This window comes from Ambystoma mexicanum, chromosome 1q (genome assembly GCF_040938575.1).
Source record: "Ambystoma mexicanum isolate Mex_15411 chromosome 1q, UKY_AmexF1_1, whole genome shotgun sequence".
Taxonomy (NCBI): domain Eukaryota; kingdom Metazoa; phylum Chordata; class Amphibia; order Caudata; family Ambystomatidae; genus Ambystoma; species Ambystoma mexicanum.
Window position 1 is genome coordinate 1,292,386,296 of NC_090922.1, and position 19,632 is coordinate 1,292,405,927.

The 19,632-nt window shown below is 49.6% G+C and overlaps 1 protein-coding gene across 2 annotated transcripts in view; it reads left to right on the top strand.

Annotated features, from left to right (window-relative positions):
- Positions 1-19,632, top strand: part of USP24 (ubiquitin specific peptidase 24) — a 2,799,104-nt gene that overhangs the window by 2,246,195 nt on the left and 533,277 nt on the right. For both annotated transcript variants that reach the window (XM_069642114.1, XM_069642115.1), the window contains exon 56: positions 14,712-14,828. In XM_069642114.1, coding sequence (XP_069498215.1) covers positions 14,712-14,828 — 117 coding nt within the window. The remainder of the gene's footprint in view (positions 1-14,711; positions 14,829-19,632) is intronic.

A 19,632-nucleotide genomic window follows, 5' to 3' on the forward strand; every position in this document is an offset into this window, starting at 1 on the left:
CTTTTATGCACTTCCAGAGCATGTGTATTATTTCATCACCTTCCTGGCTACACCAGGGACAGGCTGACGTCAGTCTAGTATTAGTTAGCCACTCTACGGAGGATCATGTACATGCGGTGGAGCACATTGATTTGGAGAAATCTCAATCGTGCATTTCAGGATACATTCTTTGTAAAACCTAGCGCTAGTTCCCAATGTTTGTCAGAGTCGATATCAATCTCTCAGCGCACCTTCGATTTAATGCTTCTAGTGCTAGTCCCATTCAAGAAACACCCATACAGCCTGGACAGAGGTCTCCAGCCATACTCCAGAGTCTACATTACGGCCAGAAGTCAAGGATGAAGCAAGAATAAGCTCTTCCCTGGAGCCCAGCTGGAGGAAGAAGTCTGCTGTTACATTTTGGTCACGTAATCCGAAAGCTGCTGTGTTCTTCCAAGGACTGATCCAAGAGATGACCTGGAATAGGATACCTCTTCCCGAGCTGCGAGGGACTATCATACACCTGCTACTCTTAATCAGAAGTACCCTGAAAGCCAGTCTTATGTGCCTGCCGTCCGGAGAATGGGTCTTTGTGAGTCCAGAAGAGAAGTGCTTTTACGTCTTGAGTCAAAGAATTCCAGTTGTGTCGCCCAGGGTCCGGAGGAGTGTTCGTGACTGCTGGAAGCCAGATTGCGGTCTACCTCCCAGAAGAGGGGGGGTACCCTGGCATAGTGCTGCTTGACACCCAAAACTGCGAAAGTTCAAAGAATTCTTCAAGGGGCATCCCTGACACATCTGACCACTTTTTCTCGCCGGAGAATATTCCAGTTCGCTATGTGCAGAGGAAGGTCTGCCTGTGGGTTACCTGCCACCAGAATCCAAAAAAGATGTCCCAAGGGTTCTGCCTTGGTGAGGCTCTGTGGTCCAGTCCAGTCCAGGTCACCAGAAGCCATACAGAGGTCCGTGCTGCGGCTGCAGCACCAAAGATCCAAAAGATGGTGAACCGCGAAATCCTGTAACTCGACACCTTCTTCTGCCACTGCACCAGTCGCCACCAAAAGGCATCCAAAGTCCCCAGGTGTCTATTTTCTACAGCCAGGCCTTTTCGGATTCCACAGCAAGTTTCACCTTCCCAGGAACGACCAGTGTAACACCCGTCCAACAGAGACCATCATGAAGACCCAAACTGCTACCTTTCTGAAAGCACTTGATTCCTCCTTTCCTCTTGGCTTCGGCATTCCCAGCGACGACTCCTTGCAAAGGGGGTCCATCCTTCAGGGGTCCCGTTGACTGAAGCCAAGAAACTCAGCCACTTCGCCTGCCAAAGCACCAAAGGTACTGTGACGAGGAAGAGTGTCTTCCTGCCTGAGGAGTCATGCAGGGATCCCAGTCATTTTAGGGCATCTCAGGAACGTTGAGGTGGTAGAATCTGTAGAAAGAAAGCAGAGATTTATTGAACGTTTTTGGACTGGGCTGTAAAAGACAAGATAAGGTATTCCCTAACTTTCTTTTACAGGTTGCCTCGCGCAGTATTACTATTTGATTCTCATAGAAGTATGTTCTGAAATTAACCTGGCTTTCTTTCTTGATCTATGAAAGTACACCTTACTTAAGAATTCACATGCCTTTTTCAAAACTGTCATCAGATGGTGCATTGTTACTGAATTTAAGTCTAGTGTGGTACCACATAGTTTATTGTATTGCCATTATTTCAATAGACCTGCCTGAGTACAAAATGTTATTATTTATATGTATATATATATTTACCTTATTTTATATGAAGAATCATTGTTATTACCTAACATAGTGTGTGGACATTCCTTTGAGGGGGCTTTGGGACTCACTGTACTTAATAACCAGCCTGCATCACCTCCTGAGAGCTTAAGCCTTTGTTGCTCGTCCAAGCTATCATATAGAGAACCTTGGCTGGGGTGCTCTGTGCCTGTGTCCCAACCATATAGAGAGCAGAAGTACAGATAGTCCCCTCCAGTCTTTACAGTGAGGATGTCCTGGGCCTGGCCGAAGGCCTGCAATGGGCCAGTGGCTTCGACACCTCGCCGGAGATTGACATTTTGCCAGTCCCACCCTGTGAAAGCCTCATGCCGCCTTGTAGTTCTTGATGGCTAAATTGGTCAGTTCTCTGGGGCTATCTGCTCCATCCAGGTCCAGGGTTACTATGCCCCAAAAAGGAGACACTCCTACCCTTTAATGTGGCAGTAGAGGCTCCTGTACTGGAGATGTGGGTGAAACCTGTCTCTATTCCGGCAGTGGACAAGTAGCTGGTGAGAAAACACTGTCCCGTTCCCTCGGATCCGGCTTTTCTTTCTTCCCATGCATTGCCTGAGAGCTTGGTGGTGCAGGCTGCTCCAGTTAGCTGGAAGACATCTACCTTCTTGTCCCTTTTACCGGACAGGGAAAGTAAGCGGTTTGATGCATGGGGCGGGAAGATGTTTGCGTCGAGTGGTCTTGCACTGCGGCCAGTGAATGGCACTTGCGCCATGGCAAAGTTCTCCTTTGGACTGCAGTGACCAAAATGGCTGAGTATGTCCTGGAGTGAGAGATGAGGGAAGGTTTCCAGTCTTCGGTCTCTGACGGCAAGGAGACAACACATCGGATGCTACAGTTGGGGCTGGACACGGCGAACTGTGTATGAAGGGCAATCGCCACTAGCGATGTGGTCCAGCGCCACTCGTGGGCAGGTACATCAGGATTTGCGGATGACTTCCAGCCCAGACTGTTGGATATGCCTTTTGTCGGGCAAATCTTATTTGGAGCTACGCCTGACAACGCCCTCCAGAAGGTTGCCGTCCAAGGCGACTGATAAGTCTTTGTGAGGAAGGCTGTGTCACTGCTTTCCCCAGACGTCTCTGGTATGGACCTGGCCGGTTTGCCTTGGGACAAGGACAGGGCAGACGTTGCCGAGAAGGAGAGGCAAAGGTGCCCAGCGAGGGGGCGTTGCAACTGCAGCTGTCCCCATCGCATCCCAGGATGCTAAACATCAGTGACGGGCTTTAATCACCAGTGGGGCCACAGGGTATTTCTCTGTACAGCCCGAAATGATCAAAGACCTTGTCCGACGCGTGGGTCTTACAGGTCATTCAAGATATTGCCTTCCATTCCTTCGGTGCCCCCCAGACTGCTGTTCTCAGACCACCCCTTTGTCTCCGGACCCACACTACTGGAGGAATTCTGTCGGCTTCTGTCGAAAAGCGCATTTGAGCTAGTTCCTCACTCATAACAAGGGAAGGGGTGGTACTCAATGTTCCCTCTAAACTGTGCGCATGTGCACTTGCCCAGCTTCCTTTTGGGTGCCGCTCAGAAGATTTTTAGCAGCGCACACAGACAATTCTCACCTATTCAAAAAGATTTAATAAGGCACAAGCCACAGTAATTACCTGAAATGTTCTTTCTCTTAAAATAAGCAACTAGTCAAGATATTCTGCTAATTTGCATTACACTACTATGCAAGGGTGACTGTAAACACCAAAAATACCGAACAGCAAAGTACACAAACAAGAGGTAAAAACGATATGAAAACTGGCTCCATGAACAGAAGAATCTAACCAAGATATGCCTTCACACATTAACCAAATAATGTTCCCTCGCCACCCATGACTCCTAAACTTGACTCTACCACACTTTTACCTTATGACTCTAACTTCTGCCCTAGAACACATTAAGATACTACCAGACAACCTTGACTCTTCCTCTCTTGGCTCAGCGAAAGGTTAGCAGACATGTACCTAGATCCACTTGGTTTATGTTGTAATATGAATAACGTTCACACGCCAGAATTTCTGTTACTCATTGTGTCTTACCAAAAGCTGAAAACCACACTATACAATCGAACTACTAGCTCAAATATATAATAATAACTAAGTAAGAAGGCTACTTGGATGTTATCCCATACTTCCTCCTCTTTGTACATATGTCACGCAAGTGTTTTGAAGTGGCTCCCCTGCAAGTTAATGCATTATAAAACTCACATATTAATTTGCCCTCTAAGGATTTTGAGAAGACAAATGTGATCATTACCCTATAAGTGGAGAGCAACATTGCAATATCATTTACTTTGCCTACAATGGATAATGGGTATGGACTCTGCCTGGGATTACTCGTCCATAGTATCATGGCACAGGATATTCAGTATGAGAATGCTTTTCACACAATCTGCATTGTTTCCAAGTGTTCAGAGTTCCTTTGGGAATAGACCTTCACACATTATATGGTAACTCGCTGCTATACAAAAATGGTTTCACTGAGCACTGCATAATGCTACACAATGATAAATGGGTGGGGTATGCTGCAAACAGTCTTGTATGCACAGCAAAATAATTGTCTACATAGAGAGTCATGACATTCTTAGAAATGCGCATAATATGTTGAGGCATTAAAAATGCCTTGCATACAAAGTATTGTGGGTCTGCAAATATCCCAGCGAGTGGTTACTGCTACAATCCCTCACTTTTTACAGTGCTCTAGCAACTAGTATTGGAGGCTAGCAGAGGGGCCGGTGAAGGGTATGGTTGGAAGAGCACAGGTCATCACTATATGTGGGTGATGAACCAAGCAGCACATTTTAAAAACCAAGTCATATGTTTCGGCAGTACACTGAAGAAAATGTGTTGCCTATTTGCTAAAGGATAGGAAAGTCTAGTTCCCGTCTAGACAACAGCACCTTTTTCTTTCTATGCTCAGCTGCTTAGGGCTTTTCATTACAACCATGTGTTCTGTGTGTATCGTCTCTAGTATTCCCTTCCATCTTATTTAACTGATAAAAAAGAATTACAGACGAGGGTTCCCTATTTACTGAAGAAGGCACTCAGTTGTATCTCTGATGGATTGATGCTATTAACTTCAAAGGCATATATATGTTATTTTCTTCAGCAGGGCTCCATAATAAACCTCATTAAAGCTGTTATTTAATTTTCTCTAGGCTGTGGTGCAGAAGGGTTGGCAAAACTATAAACTTTATTATGTGCCCTGTCATTATGTCAGGGGTCTAATCAGATTTTGCTCCCTACTTGGAGTCAAATGATTTTTCATGGAGTAGAAAAGTAATTAGCTTTGCCAATAGGGAAACATTCTGTTTCCCAAAAGATGTTGTTCTCCTTAAAATTCCTCTTGAAATCTGGCATTAATATTAGAGTTCCTTCCTATGCCAGTGCTTTACTGGTCACTAATTCAGTGGAGCTTTGTGGGTAGAATGAACGATATGTTCATTGTTGCTCGTTTATGTTAGGCACGTTTTCATTTTTTTAGGGCGTAAAACTTGATGGTGCATATGTCTCTTAGCTGTAGGCATGTGTTATAACTACCCGCAGGAGAATGTATTGTGGATAGTAAGCAGAGGTACAGAATTTTTGATCATATTCCGAGGTGCAGTTATTCTGGTGTAATTTTCATCCTTACACAAATTATAAATGTTCTCCTGGCCCTTGAATTACTTCATTAAAGTGGCACTTGAACTCCTATGAGCATGTTTGACACATTTCTTGTAATTGCCATTAATCGATCTGCAAATGTTGTATTCTGTCTGAATTTCCTGACAGCCACATCAGTTATGAAAAGAGATGTGTGTGTTTTGTAGTACACATGAGTGATTATCCAGTGGCATAAAACGTTTGCAAGGTACTGTGGCAGATGTTTAAGTCTTGGACTGGTTGATGAGTTTTCTATATAATCACATATGCCATATTTTATTTTAGCCTGTCTGTTTGGAAAAAGTGTTGCAAGATTTGTCCAGAATTGCAGTTGCTGGGAAGAGGAAATTCCTTTTCAAACTCTCTTTGCGACGGTAGTTCACTAAATACACATGCTCACAAAGTGGCTTACCTCGGTCAGTTGCGCACATGGAAAATAATGTGCGCACAACAGCCAACCAGTTCCGCACATAGAGAAAAATAATTAGAGGGAACATTGTTGGTACTCCATCTATTTTCTGTAGCCGAAGATGACAGGGACTTGGCTGTGCGGCTGCTGAGTGCATCTGACAGGTTGGAGCACTGACCTGTCAAACCTCACGCTCGACTGTAGTCTCCTGCGGAGAGTTGTGAACACATCAACTTGGTGGAACTGAGGGCGGTCATACTGGCCGTGGTCCCTTTCCTCCACTCTGTGAAACGCAAGACTGTGCTGATCCTGACCGACAACACAGTGGCCATGGACTACCTCAACAAAAAAGTGGCGTGGGGTCCTTGCCTCTGTGGAGAGAAGCAATGCGACTGTGGTTCTTCGCTCTGGAGAACAGGGCCTCGCTGACGGCGACTTATCTGGCCGGACGAGACAATGTCACAGCTGATGCCTTGAGCAGACAGACTTTGGCCTCCCACGAGTGGGAGCTCTGTCAGGAGGTTCTGGAGGAGATCATCTCCTTTTAGGGAACTCCTCAAGTAGGCCTCTATGCTTCCAGTGTCAACAGTAATTATGAGTTGTACTGCTCCAGGGATTTTCCTCATCTGGGTGTTCTGGTGGATGCGCTGACGGTTGAGTGGACTTTGGACCTCCTTTATGTGTTCCTGCAGATCCCTGTCATTCCGCTGGTTCTCAGGAGATTGCGCCTGTTCGGAACCATGATGATCCTGATCGTCTCAGACTGGGCCCAGAGAATGTTGTAGAGTTCCCTTGGCCCCTTGATCTCCTATTCAGGCAGTTGTGGTTCAGGTGGAGGGGCGGGTTCTCCACCTGAACCTCAACTGCCTGAACCTTCATGCTTGGCTGCTGAGATACAAGAAGTGGGACTTTTTGGACGACGTCCTCAATGTGCTCCATTCACCTCAGAGGCCTGCTATGAAATGCATGTTTTCCTGCAGGTGGCGTACATTATTGGTCTGGTGCTGAGAGAGGGACCTGGATCCTTTATCCTGTCCTCTATCCCTGTGTTGAATTTTCTGCTTCCTTTGCCCCAGGTGGGCCTGCAGTTTGGCACTGTAAAGAGTTATCTCGCTGCTATTTCAGTTTTCAAGAGTTCTCTTCTGCAACAGGGCTCGTTCTACACATTCCCCATGTTATGCAGTATTTGCTGGTTTTGTGTAACCAGGTTCTCCCTGCCAATTTGTGGTTCTGGCGTGGGATTTGATTTTGACGTTTCTTATGGGCGCTTCATTTGAGCACCTCCATTCCAGTTCAATTAGATTACTCATCCTTAAGGTGATTTTACTGGTTGCCATTACTTCCGTGAGATGGGTTAGTGAACTCCAGGCATTGGCTGTTTTACCTCCATATTTGTTTTTTTCCAAAGAGAAGATGAAATTGAGAGTGAGACCCTCCTTTCTGCCAAAGGTAGTCCCTTATTTCCATTACTCTCATAAAATCCATCTTCCTGTGTTTTTTCCTCCACCTCACCCTTCCAAGGCACAGGAGCAATTACATCGGCTGGACCCGGTTTGGGTCCTGAAGTTCTAAGTTTCTCATACTAGAGAGGCTAGGATGGATGCTGATGTTCGGGCTGGCAGGGCTGTTAAGAAACACTGTGCAGGTGGATCATTCTCTGCATCTCAGAATTCTACGATCTGGCTGGGAAGGATGTGCCTGAGACTCTCAGCTCATTCTACCAGGGTAGTGGCTGCCACCTCTTCCCTGTAGAGGGGAGTCCCGGTCCTGGACATTTGCCAGACAGTAATGTGGGCGTGTTTGCACACGTTTGCTAAGCATTGTTGCTGGATTTTCTTGTGGTCCAGGATGCCCAGTTTGGTAGGGCAGTCCTCCAGATTTTTCTGGTTTGGTGGTGTCTTTGCTTACTCCTTCATGCTGGTTATGACTGCTTTCGAAGTCTGTCATAGGTGAGAAATCAGTGAGGGGAAGGTGTCCATTGGAATAACAAATTACTTTCCTGTGCAGTAATGCTTTCTGAAGGATATTACTCAATACTCCTACGTCCCGTCCCCTTTCCTCCATACTTGTGGGACATCTCTCCGTCCTGTGGGACGAGACCGGAGCACTTTGTAAAAAGCATCCAAATGTTTCAAAAATGTGTCCTTCCTCTCTTTCCTGCGCGGGGCCCGGCACGCGGCCGTAACCCCGCCCACCTTGGCTCCACCCCGCGCATCGCCCCTCAGTCCTTTTCTCCGCTCGATCGGGGCCGGACTTGCACTTGCATCCTCTGAAGATTTTCTGCCCTGTTTTCCTCTCGGGCTCTCGCTAGTGTTCGTCTTCTAGTCTGTCTATGTCCTTTAAATTAGACTTTCCAGACTGTTCTTCGTGTCATCGTCGCTTCGCGAGGGCGGATCCCCATCCTCTTTGTTTAGAGTGTTTGGGTCCGGAACACCATTGGGACTCTTGTTTTTACTGTGACTCCCTTTCGGTGCAGGCTCTTCAACGTCGGTTGGAACGGTGGGAGGAGGTGTTCCGACGCACTCCTCCATCTCATTTTCAGGCGTTCATCGATGAGAAGAAGAAACGCCCGGTAAGTTCTTTACTTTTCAGAGCACCCCGGCCGGGGGATACCTTCCCGGGTTTCTCTCGAGCCGGGAGGGGCGTTGATCGCTCTGTCATCGGGGTTCACCCTGAGGTGCCTGTCAGGCCTAATAATTCTACCAGAGTTTTCTCCGAGGGTCTCCGTAAGGGGCCTGTGTACACCGGAGTAACTTCCGAGGCGCCTCCTGTGGGGGCTGTGTGTAGACCCAGTTCTGCTGAGTCACAGGGTACCGGAGCTTGCTCTGAGGCCTCTCTTTCGGCTTCCCTCAAAAACAAGACCGGGGTGTGCCCCGAGGCCTTGACTGGGCTTGTGTTTACCGAACGTATGTTCGAGGCCTGTGCTGATAAGGCTATTACTGGGTTTAGGCCCGAGGTCCCTCATACAAAGGCTAAGGCTACCAACAGTTCTGAGGGGCCGGACAGGGCCCTGTCGGTGAAAGCGGTTTCTTACCGTTCCCGCTCTTGTGGTGATACCAGATCTGTTGAGGGGGCAAAGAAGAAAGGTTCTTCTTTTACTGGCAGTGCCGAGGTCCTTCCATCGAAGGCTCAGTTGGCGGTTGGTATGTCGCAGAAACATTCCAGGCCTCATAGTACCGGCTCTGCCGAGGTTCCTTATGTTAAGGCTAAAATTAAGACCCCTGATTCATCGACGGGGACCCCTGCCTCACCTCCTCACGTGCCGCAGTTCCCCTCAGATGAAGACAAACTGGCGGCCGTTCCCGCCACGACCACGGCGGCCATTTTAGGTACTATCCCTACAACTACGCCATCGGCCTCTGGTGTAGGGTTCGGTCCTTTGGGTGAACCTAAGGTCACTTGTGCGTATCCTTACCGGCCCGTTTATGATTGGAACGCCCGGAGGCCTCTTCCGCACTATGTTTTGTTGCCTGCAGGGGCAGCCCCTTTGATTTATGTGGATACGTCGGCGGAGGGCCCGGCGTGGCACCCTTCTCCGTTACTTCCCTGGATTTGTCCACCTCATGAGAGGCCTCCTCAGGTTCCGAAGCAATCTGCTGAGGATGCTTTTTTCGGTAAATTTCAAGCGCTTATGCGCACCGACCCCATGAGGGAGTATTTCAAAGGGCTTTTTAAGGAAATTTGTCCACCAGCGCCCCCGGCTCCAACCGTTCCTCTGGTGGTTCCGCCGGCGCCTCCTTTGCCCGTGGTGCCTGCCCCTGCTCCTCCGCCTTTGCCACCGTTGTCCCCAGTGGACAAGGCAGTGCCTGAAACGGTCAGATGACCCTCAAGTTGAGCAGGACAACGAGGACCTTCCCCGCTCTGTTAGAGCTTTTCATGACCGGGTACTGGACATGATGAATTTCTTAGATGTCCCGGTTCCCGAGGCACCTGCTCCACAGGAGGGCATGCTTTCTGGGGCGTTCACCCTGTCTCCTTTGGAGCGTACCGGCCTTTTCCTGCAGAAGGATGTTTTGGCCGAGGTCCGAAGAGTCTGGGAGAAACCACACTCAGGACTTTTTGTAAATAAAAAGATTGACGTGAGGTACAGGCTGCACTCTTCGGAGGAAGTGGCCTTGTCGCCTTGTCCGCCTCCCTCCTCCACAGTGGGGGCTGCGGCCACGTTGCAGTCCAGACCTGCAGCATCCTCTTCCGCGACGGCTACTCAGGTCTTGGGAAAGGAGGACAAGCTCCTGGACTCCCTAGGGAGGAAAATCTTTGCCAATTCGGCCTTGCAGCTCAGGCAGGCCAATGCCGAATTGATTTTGGCGGGAGCTAACATGCGGATGTGGAAAGGTCTGTCGGAATTTGAGGAGCACATTCCGGTCGAGAAGTTGGAAGATTTCAGAGGTGGCCTTTCCGATGCCAGGGTCTTGGCCCAGGGTCTCCTGGAGGCTGCGGCTCATCACGTAGAGACCTCGGCTCGGGGCATGATGCTCGGGGTTGATACCTCGAGGCAAGCGTGGCTACATGCCACTAAGTTTTCGAAGGAAGTGCAAGACAAAGTATTCGACCTTCCATTCGATGGTAAGGAGCTTTTTCATTCTTCTACTGATGTAGAGCTCACCAAAACCAAGGATAGCACTCAGACGGCTAAATTATTGTCTGTTGTGGTTAAAGCTCCTTTCAAACCTCAGAGACCGTTATCGCAGAGTCGACCTTCTTCTGGTTTCAGGGGCTTCCTCGACCGCAAATCGCGCAGAGTGGATACTCCTGCGGGGAATAACCGCCGTAGACAACACGTACGCGGTATTTCTCCCGCTCCTCAGCCTCCTCATCAGGTTTTCGTGGCACTGCCACCGATAAACCTGCCAAATGAGGGTTTTCCGTGCTCGCACAAGACCCCGGTGGGAGGACGCATTGCGTCTCATTGGAAGGCGTGGCAGACCATCACAGAAGACAGATGGATCTTGTCAGTCGCTCCGGCGGGCTTCCGCTTACCTTTACCCCCTACCCTACCCCTCAACCCTCCTTTTCAGCTGTCGGGCTCACCCTCCCTCATGGCCGAGGTTCAGAAACTTCTGCTCCTCAGAGCTGTGGACCCCGTTCCCCTTGGGGAGCAAGGGGAGGCTTATACTCCCAGCTGTTTACGGTGCCCAAACCCAACCAGGCTGGCCTGCGCACCATCCTAGACCTTTCCCAGTTCAATCTTTCCTTACCCCAAGAGAAATTCAAGATGATCACGCCCGGCCAGATTCGCTCCTCGTTGCAGGCGGGCGATTGGCTCAGCGTGGTGGACCTTCAGGATGCGTACATGCATATCCTGATTTGGGATCCACACAGGAGGTACCTCCGTTTCTCTTTGGGAGAGAAGCACTTCCAGTTTCGGGTGCTTCCTTTTGGCCTCAGCTCGGCGCCGCGTGTCTTCACGAAGATGATGTCGGTGATTGCGGCCTATCTTCGTCTTCAGGGTATCCATGTGTATCCTCATTTGGACGATTGGCTTTTACGCAGCCCTTGTCCGCTGGCGGCAGCGGGCAACCTCCAGTCTCTCCTTCAGCTCCTGTTCCATCTTGGGCTGTCGGTGAACTGGCGGAAATCCTCCATGACGGTCTCTCAGGACCTGATTTTTATGGGTTTTCGTTGGAACACGATCGACTGCAGAGTATACCTGACCGGGGACAGAATGGCGGATCTGTTGGCCACGTGTCAGATGTTTGCGCAGTAGGAGAGTATGTTGGCCTGGTGGTTCCAGAGACTTCTGGGCCGCATGGCCTCGTGTGTGCTGGCTCTTCCTCTTCCTCGTCTCAAAATGAGACGGACCCAGATGGCCCTTCGGAATTCATGGCGTCAGGCAGTGGACCCAGACTCCTTGCGGATAATGATTCCGGATTCCATGAGAGTGGACATGGACTGGTGGTCATCTCTCAGCAATCTGTCTGGGGGCGCAGGGTTTCAGGACCCGGTCCCTATGGTGACGATCACGACGGACTCCTCCCTCCTCGGGTGGGGTGTGACGATAGATCTCCTTCAGGTCTCGGACCTCTGGTCGCCTCAGGACAAGCTCCTGCACATAAATCATTTGGAGCTTCTGGCAATTTTCTTGGCGGTCAGGGCGTTCAGACCGGTCATTGTCAACAAAGTGGTCCACATAAGAACGGACAATGTGGTGTCAGTGTATTACATCAACAAGCAGGGGTGAAAGAAGTCTCCCCCCCTTGTGGATCTGTCCATCCAGATTTGGCAGTGGGCCGTGCTTCATGGTGTCTGGCTGCTTGCAGTGCACATCCCGGGCCAGCTGAATGTTACAGCAGATGCCCTCAGCCTGCGGACAGTGGTCAGCTATGAGTGGGAGTTGAAGGCGGAGGTCCTCTCAGGGATTTTCTCGCGCTGGAGCACACCACAGGTGGACCTCTACGCGACGGCGGCGAACAAGAAGCTTCCTCTGTATGCCTCCAGAGGGGGGCTGGGAGCCTCCTCTCTGGGGGATGCCCTAGAGATTCCATGGCACAACATGAGAGCTTACGCCTTCCCGCCTCTGCCTCTAGTTCACCAGGCAACTCGGTGAACTGTTCTCTTCTACCGATAGCCCCGTGGTGACCGGCCAGATTTCGGTTCTCAGAACTCCAACACCTGTCGGTTTATCCACCGATCAGGTTACCGGTAACTCCTGATCTTCTCCACCAGGGGGAGCAGCAGCTGTGGTACCCCTCCCCACAATCGCTCAGCTTGGCAGCCTGGTGCCTGAGTTCAGGTCTTTAGAGCATCTGAATTTGTCTGCGGATAACATGCGTATTATCCAGGCAGCCAGAAAACCCTCAACCAGATCTCAGTACAAGAGTAAATGGCTCAGGTTCTGTCATTGGTGTGTAGAGAAGAAATGGGATCCAAGGGGGGGCCACGGTTGACACGGTGTTGTCCTTCGTGTCCTCCCTAGCAGAGTCAGGGGTTCATGTTCTGTCATGCAGGACTTACCTTTCAGCGGTCTCCGCTTATCTTTCTACGGATCAGTGTTCGTATTCTCTGACTAACCCAGTGGTAAAGAGGCATTTCGCTGGTTTAACACGCCATTACCCTCCAGTTCGTAATCCGCACCCGCCATGGGACCTGAATGTTGTCCTGATGGTGCTGTGCCATAAACCCTTTGAGCCAATGGCTACTGTGGAGCTCAAGTACTTGTCTTGGAAAGTGTCCTTTTTGGTCGCCGTCACATCGGCAAGGAGAGTGAGTGAGCTCCAGGCATTGTCGGTGGAGCATTCTTTCTTGATCTTTCACAAGAACAAGGTAGTCCTTCGAACTAATCCGGCTTTTCTGCCTAAGATAGTGACCGAATTCCATTTGAATCAATCGATCTCCCTACTGGTCTTTTTTCCGAACCCCGCCTCTGAGGCGGAGAGGGTTCTACACTGTCTTGGTGTCCGAAGAGCTCTTAAGTTCTACCTGGATAGGACTTCCGAGCTTAGAAGTTCTTCTCAACTTTTTGTGACTTTCGGCAATCCTCAAGGCAAGCAGGCGTCTAAGGCAACTATTTCTAGGTGGATTGCCGCCTGCATCATGGAGTCTTTCACTGTCCAAAAGCTGAAACCTCCTAAAGGTATTCATGCACACCTGGTGCGGGGCAAGGCTGTTGCGTTTGCTTTTCAGAAGTATGTTCCCTGGGAGTCCATCGCTAGGGCAGCTACTTGGGCCTCTCCATCTGCTTTCTGTAAGCATTACTGCCTCGATATGAGTTCTAGAGCTGATGCTCAGTTTGATCAGGCAGTGCTGATGAACCTTTTTCAGTAAGGGGTATTTCCCTCCACCCGTAGTTCCTGTAAGGAGTGCTTGGGAATCTCCCACAAGTATGGAGGAAAGGAGACGGGACGTAGGAGTATTACCAGGTTACTCACCGTAGTGACCACCTTGCTCCCAGTCCATAGTCCCCTTTCCTCCATACGCCCGCCCGCCGTCCCCTCTAATAAGGTTCCTCTGTTATTGGTAATGGGTCTCTGACCTGGCAAAAAAAAGGACTGAGGGGCGATGCGTGGGGTGGAGCCAAGGTGGGTGGGGTTACGGCCGCGTGCCGGGCCCCGCGAAGGAAAGAGAGGAAGGACACATTTTTGAAAAAATGTGGATGCTTTTTACAAAGTGCTCCGGTCCCGTCCCACAGGACGGAGAGATGTCCCAGAAGTATGGAGGAAAGGGGACTATGGACTAGGAGTAAGGTGGTCACTACGGTGAGTAACCTGGTAAATTCATTCTTCATTGACCTCTCTACCTGCCCTACTGTGGGGAGCTGATACATCATCAGTTCTGCGGTCCCTCAGCTTCAGAGTGCATGGGAAAAAGACTTTGAACTGAGGTCACAGGGCACCAGTGTCACTATATATACTGGCTGCGACATACTTTCCTGCACGGGGCGCGTAGAAGTGTCGGATGGAGCCGATGCAGAGCCACGCTGCACCCTCTGGCGTCAGAAAGGTTTCTGGAGAACAGCTGCTCTGGGATAGGGTTATCATAAATGAGACATCAGTGGGATGAACGTCCATCAGAAAGAACATTACCAAGAGGTAAGTAATTTCTTGTTCTTCCTGCTTATCTTCAAGATTTTTCACTTAAATCATACACTTACTGAAGTCATCAAATAATTCACTTTAACTTCCGATATGAGGAAAACCGGGAAAGGGTTTTGTTATTAATTACGCAAAAGAATCTGCTTGTGAATTATATGGGTGATCGATTGAATTTGTATTATGTGGTCTCCCGGTGCATTGATCAGGTGTCGGCTATTTAACTGAAACACATACATTTGAATTGTGAAAGAAACCTTTAAAAACTGCTGCAATTCTTATTTTGTGTAATTATGTAAATCTTATTGACATACAAAATTGTCTTCAGAAATATCTTTGTGAGTTATAAATGATTTTGTTGCTTTGTTTCAGTTAAAAAGTGTTCATCAATTATTGGAGGTGCTCCTTAGTCTGTTGGACAAAGATGTTCCAGAAAACTGCAAGAATTGTGCCCAGTACTTCTTCCTTTTTAGCAACTTCGTACATAAGGTATGTAATTTACATAAGGTAAATTGCACAACATTGCATCCTCAACAAAATAAAGCAATTAAAGGTATAACTGAGTAATACATTAGCTCTACTCTTTCATCAATGTACATTTCGATTACATGAAAATTACTATGCAACACCAGTAGTCAAAAGTATCAGCCATTGGTAGTGTGTGAAGCCTTTCATACTGGTTATTTGACTATTCGGAGAATCCAAACACTTAAATGTACCAAAAGTATATTCCTACACAATATAAAGAAAGATGACAGAAATGCACTTTGGTGACTTAACTACCAGGGACAAGATCTTCAAGTTGGAAATGGTGTTGGTCCTCTCGAATGTTTACAGCGCAAATGTGCAAACGGAAACTTGTGTTTGAAAATGTGTTTTTAAACCTAACGGTTTGGATACCATTCTGAGCTCTGCATTCAGTCCTTTTCAAAGCTTTGCCTCTAATCAAGAACTTTAGGGCATAAGGCATTGCCATTCCCTACATGCCCGAAATGTCAACTTTAAATAAGCGTGTTAGTTATTGTCCAGTTAACCAATGAGGCCATCAATTGTGGAAGTCCATGCTATAGATAGAAATTACATAACGCGTAAGACATTTCGGTTTATGCATTGCTTTTTTAAAGGAGATCAATAAACCATTCTGTAATCCCCACTCTTTATCATAATTTGGGACCCAATTTTCATTTACAGTTCAAAGAAAAATAACTTGTTATACATTGTTAGAACTTGTTAAATTCAGAACCAACAACAGCGGCTTGGACACCCCACCGGAGCATATTTTCCCGGTCCTAGCGCTGGGTCAGCCTTGCACTTAATTACAGAGATTGATGGAGAAAGGTGATAGAGACTTTGTCTGCACCCACTAAGTTTGAATATGACCTGATGAAAATCCTGGATGAGGGTCCTTGGAAGAGAGACTTTGCCATTCAATTCGGTGGTTGCTGTACCCATGGTGTTGACTGGCATCCACCACTCCGGTGGATTTGTTGACCTTGCGAAGAAGCATTTTTCCAGCATCGGGTCTGGATGGATTCACATGCTCATGAATATTCCCCGTCGTCGGGCTGGGAATCCTCTGTAAAAAAGAAAAGCAGTTACGCTTTAGCCTGAAAACTGCTCATCTCCTTATAACCAGTCACTGTCCTCTGGGTCATATTTCCCCCCATCAAATGACGATTGGCTCCCCAAGCTCCAACCATGGTGTCCATCTTCAGATTTTTACGGCATGTTTAAGTGTTGGGAGTCTTCATCTATTTTGCTATTTTTTCGAGTTTATTCTGTAGAGCTGTTCTTTTTCTCTTCGATTTTCCATCGCTGATCGACTACCAGTAGCGGGGACCCGTTGCCGGTGAAGATCTGCTTTCATTGGTAGCTCTTCACTTCAAGATTCAGAAGGCCCAGGCCTTGGCCTACTTTGCGCCTCGATGTCCGAGTAGAAGTGGAGCCTCTTCAGAATCTGTGCGAAAGGTGGACTACGAAACATCTACATCGAGGATCGGCTCCTCAAGTGCCTATATTGCCTGCATCAAGACCATGATGAAGATGGATGCGAGATCTGCTGCGGATTTCCGGTCAAGACGAAGCTGGACCGTTACCGCAGGTTGGCGGCTTGGCTCAAGTTGGGGGAAGGCCTTTGAATTGGCATCCGGGTGAGGTCATGCTTCATCCAGGACTGGCTTCATCCAGGAGCGTGCTCTTTTGAGGATGTCCTTTCACAGGGGATCCAAAAGAAGGCTAAGCACCATGCTGCTGATCCTACGTGAACCTCTGAAGGGCTCCATCACCATCCACAGTGAGCCTGCTGCGGGAGGGGATTGGCTGTCCTTAGGGAACGGGGGGGTACCTTCCGCTAGGAAGTCGTTGACACCCTCGAAGCATAGATCTTTGTCTAAGGACAAGACTACGCAGGAGAAGTCTTTGGGCCCAGCAAAGTCCCCGTCCATGACCTTATCCGCCAAGACTGCGTCTTAGTTGTTGGCCTTGTCTGCCAAGGTTTCCATCACGTCGGCGACCACGACCCTGTCGACGACGGCATCTGTGGCCACCCCGTCGACGAGCATCACATCATCTAAGGGTGTCACAATTACTACTGTGGTCAAGACAACGGAGACTCTGCGGGTGGCCCTGCCTGAGCGACCTGCTGCAGCGGCAGCTGTTCCGTCCAAGACCGCAGAGGAGGTCTTTGTCAGGGTGCAGATGTCTGCCATTTACACTTTCTAGGAGGAATCTGGCAGGACCAGGGAGCTGCTGTCCCCTACGGAGTTCTTCTCCAGGCCGATGAGGGACCGTTATCCCAAGCACTATTACTCAAACCACGAAGAAAGCCTCTGCCCACGAAGGAGGCCTCTGCCCCATGTACTGGGGGAGGCCCGCGGGGAGCCCGGTTCTGCTGTTATAGCCTCCAAGGCGTGCTAGCCCAGGGCCGTGGCCAGCTGCTCCTTTTACGCCCCAGCAACTGCCTTGGGACATGTCACTGGACGATAAGAAGGCTGGTTCCCCGCCTTGATCCAGGAAGACGAGGTGGTCTCGGACCACGCCATCACGGTGGCGTTGGATATTGCGAATTCTGGCTTCCCGCCAGATGGGCAAAGGAGGGGCCCTGCGATGCCTAGAGAGGCTGAAGGCCACGGACTTCCGAGAGGATGTGCAATGCAGGGTGGTAAATATGCCTTTCAATGGGGATATTTTGTTTGGAACGGCAGTCGGCGGAACACTCCAATTGATCAAGACTGACACAGAGACGACATATTTTCTTGGGAAGCTGAGGCAGTGGAGATCGTTGTCCTTTTGTTCCTCAAGAAGGGGCACTTCCTCTTAGGGGTACTCTGCAACCTATCGCCTTCCCTCTTGCTCTACCACCCAGGAAGCCTACAGGGACTGCTCGCAGGCCTTTGGTGACTGAAGTCTGTGTTGTCGTCGCCTGCAGGCCTGGCCGCAAACACCCAAGCCGGCTAGCAATCTTTGTCGACCAGTGGAAGTCCATCACCACGGACAAATGGATGCTGGACGTTCTTCACCAAGGGCACACCTTGGAGTTCCAACACAGGTGCCCTCCCATTCCTCCTGTGGCACGTCAACAACTGCACATGGCTCAACTGCTGCTGGAGGTTCAAGCCATGTTGAGAAAAGGGTCGATAGAGCTGGTCCCTCTGAGACTCTGGGGCTCCAGAGTGTACTCCAGATACTTTCTGGTAGGGAAGAAGTCGGGAGGTTGGCGACCAATCCTGGACTTAAGATACCTCAAAAAATAATTGAAGTACGGATGGCCACGTTGCAGCACATGCTCAACCAGCTAGAGGAAGGAGACTTCCTGGCTACCTTGGATTTGGAAGCTGCCTACTTTCACATCCCCAGTCACCTGAAACATCAGCCGTTCCTATGGTTTGTGTTCCGGGGATGGCACTATCAGTTCAAGGCCCTGCTTTTCGGTCTGAAATCTGGGACAAGTGTGTTTGTTCATGAAGTGCTTGGCACCAGTGGCAGCGCGCCTGCATCTCAAGGGAGTCCATGTCTACCCTTATCTAAACGACTGGCTCATCCGCTACCACGTACTGGTGAACCAGCCCACTGTAAAGAACATGCGCCTACTGACGGAACTCGGATTCTCCATCAATTTTCTGAAGTCCTGCATGGAGCCATCGCAGAACCTTCTGTTCCTGGGCGCCCATCTCAACACGGTTGCATGCCTGGCTTCCCCATCGAACGAAAGGGTAGCAGCCATCCTGGGGAAGGTGCAGCGCCTATCAGCGCAATCCGCAACACTTCGCTCCATCAAATCACTGTTGTGCATGATTTCCTCCTGCATTCACCTCATCTCGTTTTGCAGGCTCCAGATGAGGCCTCTTCAGGAGTTTCTAGACGCCCAATGGCTATAGGTCAAGGGCACGTGGACGGATAAGATCACCCGCACGCACGAGTACCAGCAATCTCTACGATGGTGGGGGGTGCACCCACATCTCATGCAATTGTCTCTTCAGATACCACAGTATCAGTTCACGGTCATCATGGATGCCTCCCTAGAACGGTGGGGGCCCACACCGGACAGTCGCACGCCTGAGGCCTCTGGCACCCAGAGGAGAAGGACCTCCATATCGACGTCCTGGAGCTCTGGGCAGTCTTCTAGACCCTCAAATCATTCCAACCCCTACTGCGGGGGAAGGTGGTGCGGATCTTCACGGACAAAACCCCCACAAATGTTCTACATCCGGAAGCAGGGCGCAACGCTCTCTCCCATGCTATCCCTGGAAGCACTGTCCCTATGGTGCTGGGCCATTCCTCAGGATACTTTCCTGGTCCCTTTTCACCTGGCAAGAACCAAGAACACCATCGCAGACTCGCTCAGCAGGGAGCTGCAGGCATTCCACAAGTGGGAGCTTCATCAGGCTCAAGTATCCCTTCTCTTCAGCAAGTAGGGTCAACCTCAGATTGACCTCTTCACAACGGAAACCAACTCCAAGTGCCAGAGGTTCACCAGCAGGTTTCCTCAGCTGAGGAGCTTGAGGGATGCCTTCTCAGTCCTGTGGGATGGGCTCTCCCTGTAAGCTTTCCCTCCTATTCATCTCCACACACTCAGTGTCACTACAGGGTGATACTCATTGCCCCTCTGTGGCCATGACAGATCTTGTACCCAGATCTGCTCAGTCACTCAGTGGCTCCATCCATCCAACTGCCTCCACTTCCCAATCTTCTCTCCAGAGACGAGGGGGCAATACTGCATCACGACCCAGAATCACTGAGCCTCACAGCATGGCTCCTGCAGCCCTAGAGTTTGCGCATTATTCCCTGCAGCTGG